Source organism: Pleurodeles waltl, chromosome 8 (assembly GCF_031143425.1).
Source record: "Pleurodeles waltl isolate 20211129_DDA chromosome 8, aPleWal1.hap1.20221129, whole genome shotgun sequence".
In the NCBI taxonomy this organism is placed as follows: domain Eukaryota; kingdom Metazoa; phylum Chordata; class Amphibia; order Caudata; family Salamandridae; genus Pleurodeles; species Pleurodeles waltl.
In genome coordinates this window covers 1489076397-1489096615 of record NC_090447.1, presented here as the reverse complement: position 1 = coordinate 1489096615, position 20219 = coordinate 1489076397, and the positions used below count along the sequence as shown (strand labels likewise).

Below are 20219 nucleotides of genomic sequence, written 5' to 3'. Positions count from 1 at the left end.
CTCATCAAGCACGCATTAGAATTCTGGGACCTCCTTGACTCGACCGCCCCGATGTCAACATCCCCATCCACAGAGCCAGACATATCCTCGACCCCGTCTTCTCAGCAGGGAACATCACCACCATATCCCACACCTCCGAACACCACTGGACCACCACACGTGTCCACTTTACTTTCAAGAAGAAAACTGCATGCAACTATGCCCCTGGCAGATGCTGGGGCAAAGTTACAGAAGCGCAACTCACCAACGCTCTCAGCCACTCCGCCCCACCCTAATGAGGCCGCATGCAATCTACACCACTGGCTATCGGAATGCTCCAACAGCGTTGCCTCCCTGAGGAAACCAGCTGGAAACCAACATAGCAAAACATCTAAATGGTTCACAACAGACCAACAAGAGTCCAAACATTACTGCAGACAACTGGAATGGAAATGGAGGAACAGCAAATCAATTGAAGACCGCATAGCCTACAAGATCGCAGTCACCTTGCACCACCAGCACATCAGAGCCGCCAAAAAAGCTGCCATTCATGAACGTCTCAGCACCCACGCTCACAACAGCAAAGAGCTCTTTGCCATCATCAAAGAATATACAAACCCCAGGACAGACCATCCCTCCCGAGACGTCTGCGACGACCTCACCACCTTCTCCCACTGAAAAATCCAGGACATTTACGAAGACTTTAGGAACCAAAGCTCCCCCCCCCCCCTGCTTCGCTCACAAACACCACCACGGACCCAGGACCACACCAGATTCTATACTCCTAGACCTCTATCACTGAAAAGGACACCCAAAGACCCATGAACTCCATCAACTCGGGAGCACCCTCAGATCCGTGCCCTCACCACCATAGTACCTCCGCTCTGCCAAACTATCAACCAATCTTTCGAGACCACTGCCTTCCCAACAGATTGGAAGCACACTAAGAACAAGCCGCTACTCAAGAAATCCACTGCTTACCCAAGGGAGCTGAAGAACTACAGACCCATCTCTCTGCTCAATTTCCCAGCCAAAGTAACAGAAAAGGCCGTCAACCAGCAGCTCACTGAATTCCTTGAGACACACCAAATCCTAGACACTTCCCAATCCAGACTCAGGAGCAACTACAACATCAAAACAGCACTGCTAGCAGCCACTGAAGACATACAACCATACTAGACCACAGAGGCAAGGCCACACTCATCCTCCTCGACCTCTCCACTGCATTCAACACAGTTTTCCACCCTGCCCTTTGCGCCAGACTCCATGACGCCGGCATCTGAGATAAAGCACTGGAATGGATCAAGTCCTTCCTTACCGGAAGAACACAGTGTCAGATTACCACCGTTCACATCAGAACCCAAAGATACATGCTGTGGAGTACCCCAAGGATCATCACTCAGCCTATCACTTCTCAACATCGACATAACCCTGCTAGCAAAGATAAACCAAACAACAGAAGCTAACATCGTCTCCTACGCCGACGATACTCAACTGATTCTCTCCCTGTCTGATGACCATGTGAAGGCCAAGAAAAGTTTCCACAACTGGATGAGAGCAGCTGCCACCTGGATGGAAGCAGGCTGCCTCAAACTCAGCTCAGACAAGATAGAGATCCTCGTAATCGGCTCCACCCCTTCTGCCTGGAATAACTCCTGGTGGCCCACCACACTGGGAAATGCCCTCGACCCCATGGCCCACACACGCAATCTAGGCATCATCCTGGACTCCTCACTATCCATGACCCACCAAGTTAACGCTGTCTCTTCATCATGCTTCCACACCCTCCTAATCCTTCGAAAGATCTTCAAGTGGATCCCCTCCAACACAAGGATGACAGCCACCCATGCACTCGTCGCTAGCAAATTGGACTACGGCAACACACACCTATGCCAGCATCACCAAGAAACTGCAATCAAGACTATAAAGAATCCAGAATGCGGAAGCCAGACTAATCCTGGACATTCCCAGACACAGCCACATCTCCTCCCACCTCAGAAACCTACACTGACTCCCAGTCAACAAGTGCATCACATACAAACTCCTGATCCACACCTACAGGGCACTATACAACATAGGACCGGCATACCTCAGCCACCGCCTCACCTTCTATGTACCCAATAGACAACCATATTCGTTTCAGCTCGCCCTTGCAGCCATTCCCAAGATCCGGAAGAGCACAGTGAGAAAATCCTTCTCCTACCTCGCAGCCCGAACATGGAACACGCTACCTCTCAAATTCAGGCAGACCGCATCACTCAAAAAGTTCAGGAAGGACCTTGAGACCTGGCTCTTCGATTGAGGAGCACGCCCACAAACAGCACCTTGAGACCCTATGGGTGATTAGCCACACTTTAGAAATGATTGATTGAGAGTCTTTAGTGCATGAAAACTACACAAAGTTAAGCACTCAAAATCTTTTGCCTAAACAGTTTCAAGAACAAACATTGGGCAAAGCGAATAGTTCTTGTCCATGACATATATTGTCTTTGTTAATTTAATACCCTCCAGAAGGCTGCCATCCGTGCATGCATGCAGCAACATCTTGGATTGCCTTTTCTTTTTATTATAATACAACCCATTTCAGAATGGCTCCCACACTTGCGGAATAAAATTCCAACCTATCGTCACATAAGCGCATACTTGGACAGCCATCATTTAATTGTAATTCTATTTATGTAGCGCTTACTACCCCGATGAGGCGTTGAAGCGCTTTAAGGGGAGTAGCATGCGACTTCAGAACCTAAAAAGGATTAGTGGTGTATTAGTATAGGGAAATGAGTTAATATGAGCGGTGGACATGCAAGTCTGTTAGTTGGATTGAATAGGATAATGGAGTGATAGAAGAGGGAAGAATCTAGAATGTATTCTTTGGGAGATCGATCATAGAAGTAAGCTGAGGTTTGGGATGAGTAAAAGGAGAGATGGAGGAGGGAAGAGTCTCTAGAAATGGATTAGGGAGACCAAAGTAGGAAAATAAGATTTGGGATTAGTCAAAGGAGGAGTACATGAGGGAAGAATTTAGAAAGGGTTGATTGGGAGATCATAGTAGTAAAATGAGGCTTGGGGTAATCCAAGGAGGAATAGAGGTGGGAAAAGTCTAGAAAGGGTTATTTTGGATTTGATATAGCCTTATAGTCCACCTTAGCGGGCAGTACCAGGCATCAAAGGGAGTGGGCCTTTAATGCCAGTATAGCCCAGCTATGGAGGGCTATAAGGCTATATCAAATCCAAAATAACCCTTTCTAGACTTTTCCCTCCTCTATTCCTATAGCTATAAGGCTATTAGAACATTCCGCCACTGGAGGGTAGAATGTTCTGACACATAAAACAAAGGCCTCAGGGGGCCCAAGGGGATTGAAATCCCTGCAGGTTCCCTGAGGCCTTTGTTCACAGCAAAAGCTGTGAACCACAACATTGGAATCGCAGAGCTTCAAGCTTCCACCAGTCAGTCATTAGAAGCCCGGAGCACCCCATTGTCTTCAATAGAGCTCCCAACATTCCAATGTTCTAATAGTAGTAGTTTGGGATGAGTGAGACAATGTAGTTAGAGGACACATTGAAAGAGGTATAGGGTGAGACATTGAGTAGTGCACTGAAGAGAGTCAAAGGTTTTTTTTCTTCTACTGTAGGAGTAAAGTAATAAAAATATAGAATAAGTACATAGAGGGTATATATTTGACGCCTCGTCAGGGGTAGTAAGTGATATGTAATTACAATTACTATGTATAAGGAACATAATATATCAAGATTTAAACTTGTATTTTATAAACTCAGACTTTCAAGTGTTGCGTACTTTAAGCTAATTTATTTGCGTATTTTTATAACAATTTTTATTTGATGTTTTCCTCAATATTTCAATAGTGAAGCACTTGCACTTGTAGACAAAATTGGAATGATAATCTTTACATAAAAACTATGCAGTGACCTATATACATGTTAGACATAGAATGCTGTACATTAGTGTTTGAGTATGGTGGTTATTTAGGAAAGAGACACCTCTTGAGCAGTCTTCTGAAGATAAGATAGTTATCTGTGGATCTTATGCTTGTGAGTATTGAATTCCACAGTTTGGCTGCCTGAACAGAAAAAGATGTACCACCTATTGTCTTTGTCTTGTATGGTGGGGTCTTGAGGCGGGGTGCCAATCTTGAGCGGAGGTTCCTCTGTTGAATGTATTTAGTGTATTTATTACTCATGAAAAGTGGTCTGTTCCACGTATTGCTCAGTGGGTGATACAAAGCGGCTTGGAGGTGGATCTTCTGGCAACCAGTAACCAATGTAGATTCCTCAAGACAGGGGAGATATGGGCTTGTGGCTTTACATGTAGGAGTAGTTTGGCAGCAGACTTCTGAATTTGTTGTAGTCCTTTCATTGTGGATGAAGATGAACTGAGGTAGAACCCATTGGAGTAATCAAGTTTAGACAGTACAAGAGAGATAGTAGCCTGGACCTTGGGTGGCAATCCAAATGTTTTTTATGTGTTCAAATAAGACTGTCTACTGAGACAGTGGTAAGGAGCTGGAGAGTGCAAGGGGGCTAAAGGCCAAGCAGGTGCTATGGGAGGCTAAATAATTTATAAAGAGGGGGCTTAAAGGATGAGGAAAGGAGCAGGAGGAGACACACAGAGGGAGAGAAAATTGTCCCTCATGCACAGCAATGCAAGGCCGTGAAGTAGTTGGAAGATACAACTCATCGAATCAACAGTGAGACTAAAATGTCCTTGGGCAAGACAAACAAAATAAGAGAGAGGAAACCCATCAAATCAGGAGAGGGAACTGAGATTGATACTATAGTCATCACATCATGAGCAAAGACCTAACTCAAAGCCATTTTTAGTCTACGCTGGTTATATGACGGTTTGCCAATAGACATCTAAAGCTGTCTTTAGGTGAGACCCTAATGCGCTGACGCTGCAAGGAAAGTGCCAATACATAATTTAGAAAGAAACAAAAGCGCATGGAGCTGGAATTTTCCAAATACTCAAAAAAACACAAGTGCTTACAGGAAAAAAGCTCAGTTGCCTATACCGTGAGGGGCATTTAAATGAGGACGGTGGAAAAAAAAACTGTTGCTAGTTTAAAATACACAGGAACAGAATACCACAACGATTGTTAAGCTGGACCATACAGCATACAAGTCTGGAGATATTTAAGTAGTCATGCAGTACAATAACAACATCAGTACATAGATGGTGCAACATCTCCAAACGCATTATTAACTGCCTTAAGAATTTAATGTGCAGAGTTCAGGATTCACTCAAGACCTCAACTGGGAGATAAATTCAGTGAATCATGAATTTAATTTTTCTTGCGCACTGAGCTTTTGGTGCAAGAACCATATGTGCATCTCTTCCAAACCAAGAAACAAGACTATTTGGTCCTTATTAGTTGGGTCTGGTGCCTCCCCAAGTGACCTTCACCAAATGGACTTCTGTTCTGACACTTTCAGCTGTACATATGGTATTTATCTTCTCTAACATTTCCGTCTGTACTTATCCATATTTATTTTTTGGCTATTTTATTGGTCTTTATCCATATTTATTTTATGTTTTGAGAATAAATGGGGTCATAAAATTGCATTTTTCCACATTTATTTAACTGATAAACCTGCATTCGTACTTTGATGCCTGTCGCGTTTTAGCAAATTAAGCAGCCAAATATAAAGAAACACTACACTGACAGGAATCTATTAGCATTATAATACAAATATATGTGAACATATAACTGTATTTAAGGGAATCTCATCCTTTTTTTAAATCCCCATGGTGTCTATCTGCTTAGCAGTTGTTCTGGAGTGCATGAAGGACAACTTGGATTGTCACTCATAAGAAGCACAATTTTCTGTATTTTTCCGCTTTAAAAAAGAAAATACAAACAGGAAATAGATTGGTTTCTGTCTGTGTTTATCTGTAAAAAGCAGTAAAAACGGAAAACTGGAAGGCTTAATTATATCCTAGATATTTGATCGCTATGACCATACCTTGCATTTCTCGTGTCATTATGAACACAGCGGGAAAGACAACACCGCCAGCGGTGGTGGTAACTACCACCAACAGGCTGGCTGTTTGGGCTGCCAAATAATGAAGCACATGAAAAACAGGCAGCCTGAAAAACACCCACCACCAGCAGAGGAGTGCCAACAACAACAGAAGAGGCCGTCCACAGGCCGACGGAAAGGCCCCACCCACCCAACAAATAGCACAAGACCGCTGTCAGTTCGGGGCGGGAACTACCGCCACTCAAAGCCTGGCAGAAACGAACCAAATAAAAGGAAACACACCGTAGGCACACACAACACGTCGAAGCAGACATGGAAAGAGAATTGGAAATCATGCCAGTGCTGCTCTTTGCCATATACCTCCACGACCGTGACCGCCGACGCAGACGGTAAGTACCACAACCTACTGTTAACGCGTCCCTTTATGACTAATTTACTCACTTTGGGACTCGTTTTAGGGCAATGAATCTTTTGACCCTGATTGAAGACACCTTAGGACGAGACAACTAATCAGCATGTCAATCAATATGTCAAATAACGTTGTCAATATTTACCACAATAAGACAATTCAAATTAGTCAAAGACATTAATAAAACTCAGAAACCACCATGACCTTGCAGTCATGAATAACCACACCAGTTTAGTACTATCATATGAAGTTAATTCCCTATTGATTACAATTCTACTAGCAAGTTTATTAGTCTCAAAACCAAGAAACACATTAGCATAGTCACAATATGGCAACTCTGATAAGATTTCATCAAAGCAAGAATCACGAATATTAGAATATAGCACGACGTCAACATAGATTATCAAAGAATCATTATCACACTATTCAACAAAGCATAGATTCAGTCATTTGTCTATTTGCGTCTGTTTAGTGAACCCCTCATCTAACCTCGAATTAGCATTGGCATGTTGGGCTTCATGCAAAACAATTTAGTAAAACCAATTTAGAAAACATCTAACTATGGTCTCGGTCAAAAGAAGCAGTTGGTACCTAGAAAGGAAAAGCAAACAGACAATCACAATTTCATTGTCATATAGTTACCCTCCATATTGGGTCAGCATTCAGGTTCAGTCTTCGTCCTCAGGACATCAGTTGATTCGCCATCAGGAATTCAGCAATCGGGTAAAAGGGGCACTTCCCTCATAAGGAGGTAAAGTGTAAACGGGCAATAGAAGGCAAGGATGTTTTTAAGAACCAAACAGCAAAGTCTCTATGCAGAGTGACAAAGTGTCTGGATCATAGCAAAACGCGACAGCATCTCCCTCTCATCTATCTCCTAGTCTCCTATTCTGATTTACTTCCTTGTGTCAAGGGTTTTTATCCCTTTTCTGTTGTACAGTCCCCTAATTCTTCATTGGTTGAGGGGTTGCACCCCACTATCTCTATCAAATAGGTTACCAATTAGCTCATCAAATTTGTCACCCCATAACAGTTCTCACGTAGTTTATTTGTCCTTATGATTGACGTCTTCAGCGGGTAGAATGTCCGGTATGATTTCATACTCTTGTGGTCCTCTTTGCATCTTTAGTCAGTGGCTCCATTGTCTGTACCGGTTCAGACGACCTTGTACCTGTGAGTAGTCTACACTGTTGCATTCAGCAAGAATGTTTCACTAAGCAAGTTGAATTTCATGAGAACGGATCTACTACAGTTACATTTATCTTCTAGCTTTGGAAAAACAAGAGTTTGTCCTTCAGCACACTGCACGTTAGAAAAACACATTTAATATGAAAACCAGGCAGCTAGGCCTCGACTCATGCTAACTAAGGCCTAATGATTTATTAGCAGAACTTTTATATATAACAACCCCTCACAACATCACAAGCCATACACACCTGAGCAAGAGGAACTTACCCGACACAAGGCGAAGACAACCTGCCCAAAGTACACACATGTGCACAACACCCCCCTCCACCCACAATGAAACGATGAACCACGTATCCAGAGTGTGCCAACACCAACACTGGGCACACAAACTTTATTACATCTGAAGTAACATCAGCTTGTCCAAATTAGGCCACTGGCAAGTCCAACTCAAAAAGGCTGTTGGGCCCAAATGGCCTGAACTTGACTCCCACACGTGCACATGGTACTCCACCATAAAGGGACATCAATGGGGCCGCCCAGCACCTCATGGAACAGGGGCAGGGGGCGGGGAGGGGTGGAAACTTACATCTGGAAGGGGGGGCTTGGGCTTTAGTTTGGGAGGTGGAGGAGGTTTTGGTTTAGCCTTGGAAGGTGGGGGAGTGGGCGTGGACTGGGGGGGTGGGGCGGGGGGGGGTTCAGATCGACCAGGGGCAGCACGGGGCTTCTTACTCACTGGGGAAGGGGCACAGGAATGGGAAGGGCAGACAGGGGCGGACATGGACGTGGAAGGTGTGGACAGAAAGGAGGTGGGCACGTTTAGGGACGAGACTGGGTGGGCCAGTGGGTTAAAAAAGGTCAACACGGACAGGAAATGTTTTTTAGGGGTGGACTTGGAGGAAGGTGTGGGAGTGGAGGTAGAGGGAGTGGTTGTAACAGGTGTAGGTGTGCATGACATGGATGCAGGTGCCTATACAGTATGCTGAGGTGTGGTGGATGTGTGTTGGGTGGGTGTCTGGGAACATTTGAGTGTCTTGGGAGGAGGGGGGTGGACACAGTGGGACAAGACAGGCTGCCAGTGTAAATGGATGTTGTCTGGGTGTCTGCAAGTTTGGCGAGTGTGCTGCTAGTGTTACTCAAAGTCGTTGTGGTGAGTGCAGGTGTGGTGTCTGGGGTGCTTGACAGGATGTCTGATGTTGTGGTGACTGCAAGAATGGGGCTAGCAACAGTTAATGAGGGTGCAGTGCTTGTGAGTGTGCATGTAGAGGTGACAGACAGGGATTCGGGAGAGGTGGACACACTGGGGGAAATGGATGTTGTCATGTGTGCCTCTGTATGTTGACTGTGTATGCGCCTGTGGTGTGAAGTGTGGTGATTGTGTTTCTCTGTATGTTTTTTGTGTGTTGAGGTGTGTGCATGGCTGTCTGAACGTGTGCTTGGGATGGGTGAAGGGAGTGGGGTGCTGGAAGGGGTAGAGGTGGTTGGATGGGGGGGGGACGAAAAGACCAGGGACACTGGCTGCCGTCAAAGAGGAGGCCAGAGCCTGAAAAGATCTCTGTAGGCCAGACATGGCACAGTGAATGCCTTCCAGGTATGCACTGCACTGCTGCATCTGGGATGCTAGCCCATGGATGGCATTCATGATGGTTGTCTGCCCTACAGAGATGGTCCTCAGGAGGTCAATAGCCTCCTCAGTGAGGGCAGCAGGGGATGAGGTGCCTGTGTAGGGCACAACTGGGAGGGCAGTGATGGTATGGGGGGTGGCAGAAGATGTCAAAAATTGGGTGGGCCCAGTAGGGTCAGCCACCACCAGGGAGATCCCATCGGAGGAGGTATCCGAGTCACTACCTCCAGTGGTAGTAGCCTCCCCTGTGGTACTCCCCTCGCCCTCCAAACCATTGGTCCCCTTGGCGTCTGTAGACTCTGCTTCCTTGGAACCACGGGCCGCTGCATCCCCACTCACCAGTGCCACTGCTCCCTCACTAGATGATGTTGATATACACAGACAACACAAGAGTACAGGGGTGGGGAGACAAAACAGGAGAGGAATATGTTAACATCTGAATGGATGTACATATTTGGTTCACTCATACTCCCACCCAGTTAATACACCAACATGCAGCACCTACAGCTATAGTCTAGTGGCCACAACCCTAGCATACAACCATCTTCCACAATTTACAGAAGGACCTGAGGAACTGCAGACCTGCCCCTTATCACCAAATTGCCCGTTTTGCTATTAGACACTAGTCAGAGTCCGTGCCACTAGACTAGACAGCATACATACTACAGCATCCTCAGACATCAATCAAGGAGGCAGAAACTTATCTCAGTACTCACCCTCTTTAGTCTGCTGCAGCCGTCAAGTGCCCATCCAAGTCTGGATATGCCACCACCAGAATGCGGAGCATTAGGGGGGGTGAGGGCCCGACGGGCACCACTTCCTTGTTGGGAGGACTTCCCTAGGTGAGCCTCGCAGGTCTTCCTGGCCCAGCGCCACAGGTCCTCCCACTGCTTCCTGCAGTGGGTGCTTCGCCGGTTGTAGACCCCCAGGGTCCTCACCTCCCTGGCAATGGCCTGCCAGAGTCCCCTCTTCTGATGGGCGCTGACCTGTAGGCAACACACAGAAAAGTAACAGAGGTCAGACACTGCCCATTTGATACCGCTGGCTGTACGTCCCCTATGGGACGGACACTTGACAAAATCATTCCACCACCTCATTCACGCTGATTGCCAAACATTCAACACCTGTGCAGTTACAAATCGTGCACACATGCATCTGCCACCATCACACACATCCATGCACCCCATCCGCTTACTCACCTGCACCTCTGGTCACCCATACAACTTGGCATACAGGGGTAGGACCCCGTCCACCAGCTTCTCCAGCTCCTCTGTGGTGAATCCCGGGGCCCTTTCCCCAGTGACTCGTGCCATTTGAGTAACCAGTCAGGACACAGCAGCACACTCAGTGGAGTACTGGAATGCACGGAATCTGGGAGTCAAGTGAACCTGGGGTGACGAAATGGCATACGCTCCGCGGCTGTGTGTACCGTCACCGGCGGCGGTGATCATGATAGGCCCATATTCCCCACTGACACCGCCTTACGCCATTACAACAACTGGTAGCGGTAGGAAGTCACTTCCACTGCTACATATCTAAATGGCCGGGGGCTGCCATTTTGCAAGTACTACGCAGATATTTCTGGTCATGGGCCCGATGCAGGCCCTATGAACCCCAGCCCTCAATTGCATGCCGAAATTACTATTTACTCACCACAACAGTCCAGACGCATCAGTTAAAACATGTCACTCCAGTTGTACATCTTACAATGCTATGTGTAACCTACATGTTGGACAGCTGTGTTTAATACACAACAGATTGTGCAAATGAATGTGTGTCCCTCACATGTGTTCTCCACTCCTTCTAGGTACAGACCCATGTGGCGAGGGAGGGTCCCATCAGTGTACAGACCTCTTGTTGATTTGGAGGCTGTGGTGGAACGTCACATCATTAGCAATTACAGATTCACTTGTGCTACTATCAATGAACTTTGTGCATTGGTGATCCTGTACTGAGACCGGCAAATCGGAATCAGCATGCCATCCCAACTGAAGTGCAAGTGCTCTCTGTACTCCATTTCTTGGCTACGGGCTCATTTCAGGAGACAGTAAGCATGGATGCTGGGTTCTCACAGCCAATGTTTAGCCTCATCCTGTCCAAATTCCAGGATGCATTTGTACAACACCTGCAGGCATATGTGAAGTTTCCCCAAATTGCTGAACTCCCTGCCATCAAGTCAGACTTTTATGCCTTTGCCAACATTCCCCATCTGATAGGTGCCATCAATGGCACCCACATAGCTCTCATCCCCCCCAAGGGTAAATGAACAGGTGTACAGAAACAGGAATAACTGTTCAGAGTGCCACACATGATGCAACAACTACAAGGGGACAGAGGATGGCTCATAGATGAGGGTGTTTTACACTCTTTCTGTACATAGCTGACAGCCAGGCTTTCTGCAACTGAGGGTGTTTTTTCCAGTCCTGTTTCACCCACTTTTGCAGGTGATTCTGGCTACCCCAACATGCTTTGGCTCCTGACACCAGTGAGGAATCCTTGGACAGATGCTGAGAGGAAATTCAATGAAGCCCATGGATGTACTAGAAGGGTGATAGAGCACACTATAGGTCTCCTGAAACTAGAATTTGTTGCCTCCATCTCTCCGGGGGAACCCTGTGCTATGGCCCTGAGAAGGCGTGCAGAATAGTGGTGGCCAGCTGCATGCTGCACAACGTGGCTGTGAAGAAATCTATCCCCCCTACTGGAGGAGGAGGGTGCTGTATATCCAGACCAGCTTCCTCTGAGAGGGAATGAGAGTGATGGGGATGATGAAGAGGGGGAAGATGTTCACTCCAGGAACCAACTGATCCAACTATACTTCCAGTGACTATGAGGTACTGTTCACTGATGATGTTGTCTGCACTGCATAATGTCAGTCTGACTTATTCTTAATGGGGATGTGGGTCTGTAGTCATTGACACTGTTACATGAATTTCAGCTGCCATGTGACATGATAACCAACATGGTGTACATTTCTGTTTACTCCACACAATGCTGTGCGTGGGGTGCCATTCCTGCAATAAAGATCTGAATTTGAATTTAACTGGCAAATGCATTCACACTTACAATTTATTCAACATAATGACAGGGGACATAGAAATTGGTGTACATGTGTTTTAATAGTTGTCAGGGATGCATTGGTGCTCTTTACAATGATAGGGAGTGGGCTGATGGTGGATGTCCATACTGGCTACATGGTCTCAGCGATTGGTGGCAATGGGTATATGTCCATCTGTACCTTGCAGGTTGTTGAGTAGCAATTGGCCGGTGAGGATGGTAGCACAGTGGCACACTTGGGAGACAGTTCATGTCAAAGTCACTTCTTTGAGGGTGCCTTGATCTTGGCAGGTGTTCCAGTGCCATATCTGGGTCTGAGGGACCGTTTTAGTGTCTGGTGCTGTGCAGTACAGGTAGGGGTGCTGGTCTCCTGTGTGTCCTTAGACAGTGAAATCAGTCCAGTTGCTGCTGCTGATGTTGATGGCTGGTCTGTGTCCTGGGCAGTGGTAGGGGCTTCCTGGTTTGTGGGGGTCTCAGGCTGGGTTGGGTAGTGGTGCTTCAGCACCCCTGCAATAGTGGCCATGGTGGCATTGAGTTGCTTCCATTCCTCCATGGTCTCTTGATGTTGGGCTATGTGCAGCCTTTGACTCTGCTCCAGGGTAGCAAGGAACTGGCCCATCCTGTTGTCCGTATGGCGGTATGCTCCCAGGACCTCTGATATCACCTCCTTGGCTGCTGAATCCATCCTTTGGCCTCCCCCCTGGGCCACTGATGCCCTCCCAATGGGTCTAGCCCACTGTGCCTGTGTCCCCTGCACAGGTCTGGCGGTACCACTTGTACTGTGGACATGGTCATTCTGCCTGTTGGTAGGTGGAGACTGTGGCCTCTGTACAGTGGTGTCCTGGGTGAAAGCTGCTGGAGGGTGACAGTCCAGAACTGTGCGACGGATCAGGGTATTCCTCAGTGTCCACTGTTCCCTCTCCAGTGTCCTGAGTGGTGCCTCTAGCTCCATGTGGGGCACTGCCACTCCTTGTCCTTTCCGTCAGGGTGGCATGGATGGTGGTGCCTGTGGGGGGGGAATGGACATGTATGCTACATCTACTAATTTGGATGAGGGTGCACAGGTCAGGCCTCTTTTGTGCAGTTTATACCCTGTTGGGCCATGCAGGGACCTTCTGTGGGGTTGCCATTGCATTTTGCATGTGATGTGGTCGTGCTTTGTGGGCCGTGTAGTGCCATTGTGATACCTTGCAGGGCTGGGTGGCTGTGCAAAGGGGGAGGGATGTGGGCCTGTTGGTGGGTTTGTGGGAATGCAAGGTGACTGGATGTAGTGATTCAGGCCAGGGTGGGGTATGATCCTGGTGGTAGTTGGAGGGGTGAGGTGGTGCATGCATTACAGGTTTGGTGGATATGGGGTAATTGTAGATCACTTACCAGAGTCCATTCCTCCAGTGAGGCCCTCAGGGTGCAAGATGGCCAGTACCTTTTCCTCCCAGTCGGTGTATTCGGGGGGTGTAGGTGGGGGTCCTCCCCCAGTCTTCTGGACCGCAATGTGGTGCCTTGATGCCATGGACCTCACCTTCCAGCACAGGTCGTTCCAGAAGATGTTGTCCCTAGTGCATCAATGGTTTCCCACTGCATTTACCTTGTTCACTATAGTCTGCCATAACTCCATCTTTCTGGCAATGGGTGTGTGCTGGACCTATGCCTGAAGATTTGTGGCTGGACCTTGAGTATCTCATCCACCATTGTTCTTGGCTCCCTTTCTGTGAAGCGTGGGTGCTTAGGGGGTGCCATGGTGTGTGTTGTGGATGCTGTGTTGTGTGGATATTGGTGAGGGTGCTGTTGTGTGGTTGGGTATGTGAGTTGTGTGATGTGGCGTTCAGTGTCTGCGTCTAGTGTTGTCAGTCTGGCTTCTCCTATTGGTGATGTAAAGGATTGTGGGGAGTGTCTGTGCGTGTTTTATGGTGTTGTGGATGTGTGTCAGGTGTGTTGGTTTCAAACTTGCCAATGTGTGCATTTCTTGCTGTTGGGTCCCATTGCTGGCCGTGGCGGTCTGTACCACCAATGGTCGTTCAGCTTCCACTAACCGCATAGGTGATTTGTGCATCATTACTTGGTGGGCGGGCGATTTGTGTGCTTGGCGGTGGCAGGGTGGGATGTGCAGCCTTTCCGCCGACAAGGCCCTGGTGGTGGCTGGTGGGTGCAGAATTTTTGGCGGTTTCTCATTTTGGCATCTTTACATGGCGGGTTTCTGTTCGCCGTCAATGGCGGTCTTCTGTTCACCGTCGCCATGGCGGTGTTTACCGCCATGTTTATAGTGACCACCTTAGTTTCAAACTGCTTTCCTGATGAAGTAAAGGTTACTCATATGTAATCATAGTTCTCTTCCAGGAGAACACACATCAGAGTCATAAGAACTAAATTGTCCCACCCTCTTGTGGGTCTTGTGGGTATATGTGGGGTATGATGGGACCAAGAAGGACAGAAGAGGCCTTTAAAGGCAGAGTGCCTGTTTTGCTCTCCCTTTCTTTTTCGTTTTGAAAAAGATTTGAGAAATATTTGTTTTGGTCACTTTTCATTATCTGGTTTGATTGGCTGTTTTTTTTAAACAAGCATTTGCAATGCAATGGGTCTCGCATTTGCTCGAGTTAGAGCTATTAGCGTTGTAAACTCCTAACCTGGCCTTTTCTTGCTACATAAACTGAAAATGAAAAGTAAAAGAGTTTCACATAAGTGAGCCAATTCAAAGCGCCACAGCCACCATGAGCATCAGCGTGAAGGAGACACACAAAAGGAAAATTAAGTTCGCTCGCAGTCAAAAGTATCCTCAAAAGTGCAATTAGCCATGTACATGATCGATGGCCAAGGTGGTGGCCAAACCGCCCCAAAGAGGGACAAACATAAAACATTTACCAATGATAACAAAGGATTTTTGAAAGGCAGGCCCACGAATGGTTGAATAGATAACAACACGTCAGAAAAGGAGCGCTTGTGCGCTCTTATGCTCAACGTAAAAATGAAAAAGAAATTAAATTGGGCCATTTTTTAAAATTTACTAGGCTAAACACATAATGGTTTTTACCACTTGTGTGCTCTTTTCAAATAAAAAGCTTTGCACAAGTGTGCAAATGTATTGTTGGTAAAGGGCTCAAGGATTCGTCATGTGGTGGTGGGAGGGGCGGATCCAGTCCTTATGACTACTGATGAGGATGCTCTGTAAGAGACTCTTAGTATCACATATAACCGCCAGTTAAGATCCCCCAAACACCATGATATCCTCCTGGAAAATCTTCTGCGCCAATGGAGTGGCGGGAACAGGAGACCCGGGAGTGGGTGTTGAAGCGAAAGGGGGTGAAGTGAGGACCACGATGAGTGTCCTGGGGTAGTCTGGTGAGGGGCGTTTCGAGCACAGGAGAGATGAGGCAGAGGAGGGGTGAGGATGTGGAGGAGCGGTTGTGGAGTTTGGCCAGAGGAGCCGACTTTGGAGCTGGGGGAGCAGGTTTGACCCAACATCCTGTGAGTATGGGCTAATCACGTAATCTCACTAATTCCTGAAAGAAAGTAACCTTGTGTGATGCAACTAGAGCCATGTAAAGCGCTCCAATACGTGTTGAGTTTGGGCTGTACAAAGATGTGAAATAAACAGTGTCAAGGAGCAATATGTCCCAGGAAACAGAGAGAAGCACGGAGGGCGGGGGCTGTCAGCACAGGAGGGGGGTGGGGGGGTTGTGCCTTTGCAAGGCAGGCAACAGCGGAATTTACCACCTCTCTCTGCCGCCAGTACCCATTGCTCACCCTTTTTCATTGGCTCAGCAGAGTGAATAAAAGGAGGATCAGGCTCAGTTATTTTTAGTGTGACGATATTTGCTAGCACTTTTGTATAAATTGCTGGATTTTTCACAAAATTGCTGATTTCACTATTTTGTTTGCTTATTGCACAATGACGATATCCTGGAGGTCTGGAAAAGTTATTTTAATAAGCCACAATAGAAGATAGTTGGAGCCTGACACAAAAGGGTCTGTAACTTAGATCTACTCACCCAAAGGAGGAAAAGCAATCAGCGTTCACCTGGCAGAACCTCAGTAATGAACAATATCAAGCTAATTTATTTAGAACCTTTTCAGCTTGAATATTTCAGTGGCTTTCGTGGACAGACTTATTGTCTCCTTCACAAATCTCCAGCCTGTGTTTCACTCCTGATGGCTAAGCAATATACAACTGCGCAGCAGAAGCCTGCTTAGGTACCTGGACAAAAGATCCAGGCTGCCTCACAACCCCTGGAAGTATTTTCTGCAACTGACAGGAGTCCAATCTGCTTCTGGCAGTATATATTGCCTGTATATTTGGTTATTTGACTTGAGACATAGCTAGGTACAGTGAACAGATCTGAAGTCCAACTCAACCCAAACAAACTATCACAGGAAGATGAGGGAAAACTCTATCGGGACCAGCAGAGGAAAAATATTGGTTAGGAAAAAGATATGTGACTCTTAGCTCTTGATAACATCTCTCTCTTACATAAACCTGGTGAGGGCAATGGCATCACTTTTCTGTATATCTTTCACAATCTGCGTCAAGTAAGAACTCTAGCTTGCTGTGGTCGCCCCCATTTGGGTGAACTGCCCAGCTAAGGTTGAAAGAAATTAGGGGAATCATCATAACTGAGCACTGGCCAGGAAAACACGGAGGATTGCTCAAACTCTTCATCCTCTGGCATCAGGTCTAAACAAAAGTACATTCTCCCAAGGTAGACCTTCCCAACTCATTCATAACTGTGCCAACGGTAAACAGAAGCGCTGCTCAGGACAATCCGGGCGGTATAATAATGTGGATGTGAAATGTTTTTTTTATGAAAGTGGTAAGTTGCTCAGGGTCAATTAAATAACTAAGGAGTTCTGACCACGCTCTAAATTGTACAGTTTCAAAACAGATGTATAAAAGGAGCAAACCTGACCGCAGAGCAGAGATGTCCATAAAAAGTGTAAAGGCCGGCTTACAGAATAAACAGCAGTATAAAGAAGAAGGCATGTACTCACCATATTCTGAATAGCTCTGCCACGAATTAATTTTTGCAAATAGATAATTGCCAGTTCTCTTTCTTCGACACCCTATCAAAACAAACAGAAAATATTTTGTTTCATTCCTCTTCCAAAGCAAGATTAGGTTCATGGTCTACCTGCAAGGATGTGCATCCTGGAGTAGGAAGCAATGACACTAGTCCTGGATTCTGAGCAATAAAACTTGAGTGCCATAAAGCGTCCCCCCTTCCACCCTACCCTTGGTCTTTTTTGGTTCTTCAAAATGCTTCCTGAGCAGAAACCCAGGTGTAAAAATAAATGGAATTCAATATGTGAAAGACAGAAGATGCTTCAATATGGACAGCTCTATTCTTCACCAACATATCTGAAGAACCTACTGCAATGCATAAATCACAGGAATGCACTTATCAGGTAGCCATGTAATATTTACATCCTTGCAGGCGGTAAACATCTTAGAAAGGAGACACTTCCTCTGTAAGTGTGAAATACCCACTCACTCTCCTCATGTTTCCACAGACATAACATGCACCCCGCTCCCATTATAGCACCCCGAGTCCATCACAGCTGCAACCTATTCTGCTTCTAGGCCGATCAGGATTGCGCGCCATTCTAAGTTTATTTTAGACTTTACTCCAGTATTATGACAAGTTGGACTAGTTAGTGTTGAAACTTATGTTGACTAGTACTTGTCCTATGGAAGGTGGTAAAGGACTTCCACATGATATGACTGCATTAGTCATCACGGTTTATTTGCTTAAATCTGAAATGTAAAACCAATACTGACTACTAAAATCATTTAATGTGCTATGTAGGAGTTTGGGTCTTGTTGGTATATTTTACTGTCACCCTGACAAGTATCCTACGATGGGAACAAGATTATCATTTTCCTCTAAATTACATTTTCCTGCTCAACCAAAATCTTTGCATTTATTTATCATTTTTTAGAAACATAGTGATTTGAGTAAATTAATATTCACTGATCTGCGAATCACCATCCCTTCCTCTCTAAGCTACAGCAGTAAATGTTTTTGAAGCAGACGCTTTCTCTCATTGGCTTTCTCTTTGGCTGATTTACTTACTTGCAGAGCACGTGCACACCACAAGGCTTCTTGGCACTTGAACCGTAAAACAAGCTCACCCTCGAATGATGGGACTGGATTGATGAAACAAATTGATTGACGAGACCACGCGGCCATCGAGATCATTACCAACCGTCACCAAGCAAACCCACCGAGGTCCAGTTTGGCTTCCCCTAAAGTTTCTGATAAACCTTCTCTGACCCAACCTTATAAACCCAGCCCAAGAAACTGGCCCTGCAGGAGGCACCATCTTTCTTCTCGTTTTGCTTCTCTTCATGCTGCATCTAAGGGGCCTGATGTCCCGTGGCACTAGTGGCGATTTCTAGTGCATTTCAAAACCAGTGTGACAACTGAGCAGGAGCATAGGTTCCGAATTAGCAATCCAGACAGAAAGGGACCTGGGAAGCGCTGAATTGCTGTTCCTAAGGGAACTCTGCGTTGTCCTCTTTCAACTCTCATCTTCCAAAGCATGTCTTTAGAAAGTGCCATCAAACTTTTCAGAAGAATATCTGAAACAAGGCCGGATTTGCCCAGGGATTAGAAAAGCACCCTGCAGCAGAAGAAAGAGGTCAGGAATTCTGATTGCAAGAAACGTGAAGATTCTTCAAACAGATGAAAGTAGAACAGCACAGAGCGTTCTCAGCTCAGCTCACACTTGGGGTCTGTAACAAACTTATCAATTCTCATATAGAATACATCTTCCTCTGAGCTGCAGTTCAATGATTCCCTTACCTTGTCAGTCCTCGGGCTTAACACATACCGATGTAGAAGAAGGAAGGAAAAAGATCAAATAAATGCAGACAACGTGTAATAGATATAACTGACATGAGAGAATGTTACTTCAATTTATACAAGATAAACCGGGTGGGCGTGAAGAATAATGAATGCATGAGGCTTCGAAGAAAAATACCAGCAGTTGATCTGGTCTAATTCATGCTTTGGACATAAAGGATGAGAACACTACATATCTGAAGGTTTAAGGGATGGACATGGTCAGATGTAGCAATGCAGGCCTGCATCCCAGCCTTTACTGCTTTCTCAATCAGCGCGATTCTCACGCCGTTAATATGATTGTGACTTTTCACAAACAGTCCCTTTGCACTGCAAGGACTTGAGACATCCCTTACACCGTGGCGGATGAGGTGGCCAAACTACAAAGGGATTCCTTTTCTGGACTGCATTTTGTTTTGCAGCTGTGTTGCACCGGTGCAAAGATTGCAATTTTTTCACAACACTCTTTGATAACTTTACATATTTGATGCGTGTCAATACGGAATTGCAAGACCTGTCAGTCATACAGTGGTCTTCCTCCAAATTTTTTACCTTCAGCCTCCATTTTTTGCTGAACTCGTTTTGCTGGTCTTAGGAGTTTGTGAAGTTTACCACTGATAATCCGTGCAAAAGTGCATGTGGTCACTCCTTAAAACATGGTAATACTGGCTTCACCCCAGTTTGCATAATTCATTTACTTATAAGCTCCTAGTTGAGTGGTACTACATGTACCCAGGGCCTGTAAATTAAATGCTACTGGTGGGCCTGCAGCATTTATTATGCCATCCACCAGAGTAGCCCTTTAAAACATTCCCCAGGCCTGCCATTGCTCCCTGTGGATGTAGTTTTAAACTGCCATTTTGATTTGACAAAATAAACTTTTTGCCAGACCCAGACCTTCTTCTTTAATACATGTAAGTCACCCAGAGGGTAGACCCTAGACAACTCAGAGAGCAGGGTACAATGTATTTAAAAAGTGGGACATGTAATTTTAAGTTTTACATCTCCTGGTAGTTTGACCATCTAGGTCTGCTAGGCCTACCTCTTATATGAATAGCATTGACGTTACCTTATTACATTTAATAACCCATAACTTCCAAATGAGAACAAGTAACCAGCTCATTTTTGGTCT

The 20219-nt window shown here is 46.1% G+C and overlaps 1 protein-coding gene across 2 annotated transcripts in view; it reads right to left on the bottom strand.

The window, feature by feature from the left end:
- Positions 1–20219, bottom strand: part of CFAP91 (cilia and flagella associated protein 91) — a 353091-nt gene that overhangs the window by 69597 nt on the left and 263275 nt on the right. For both annotated transcript variants that reach the window (XM_069202687.1, XM_069202688.1), the window contains exon 12: positions 17235–17306. In XM_069202687.1, the coding sequence (XP_069058788.1) occupies positions 17235–17306 (72 nt within the window). The remainder of the gene's footprint in view (positions 1–17234; positions 17307–20219) is intronic.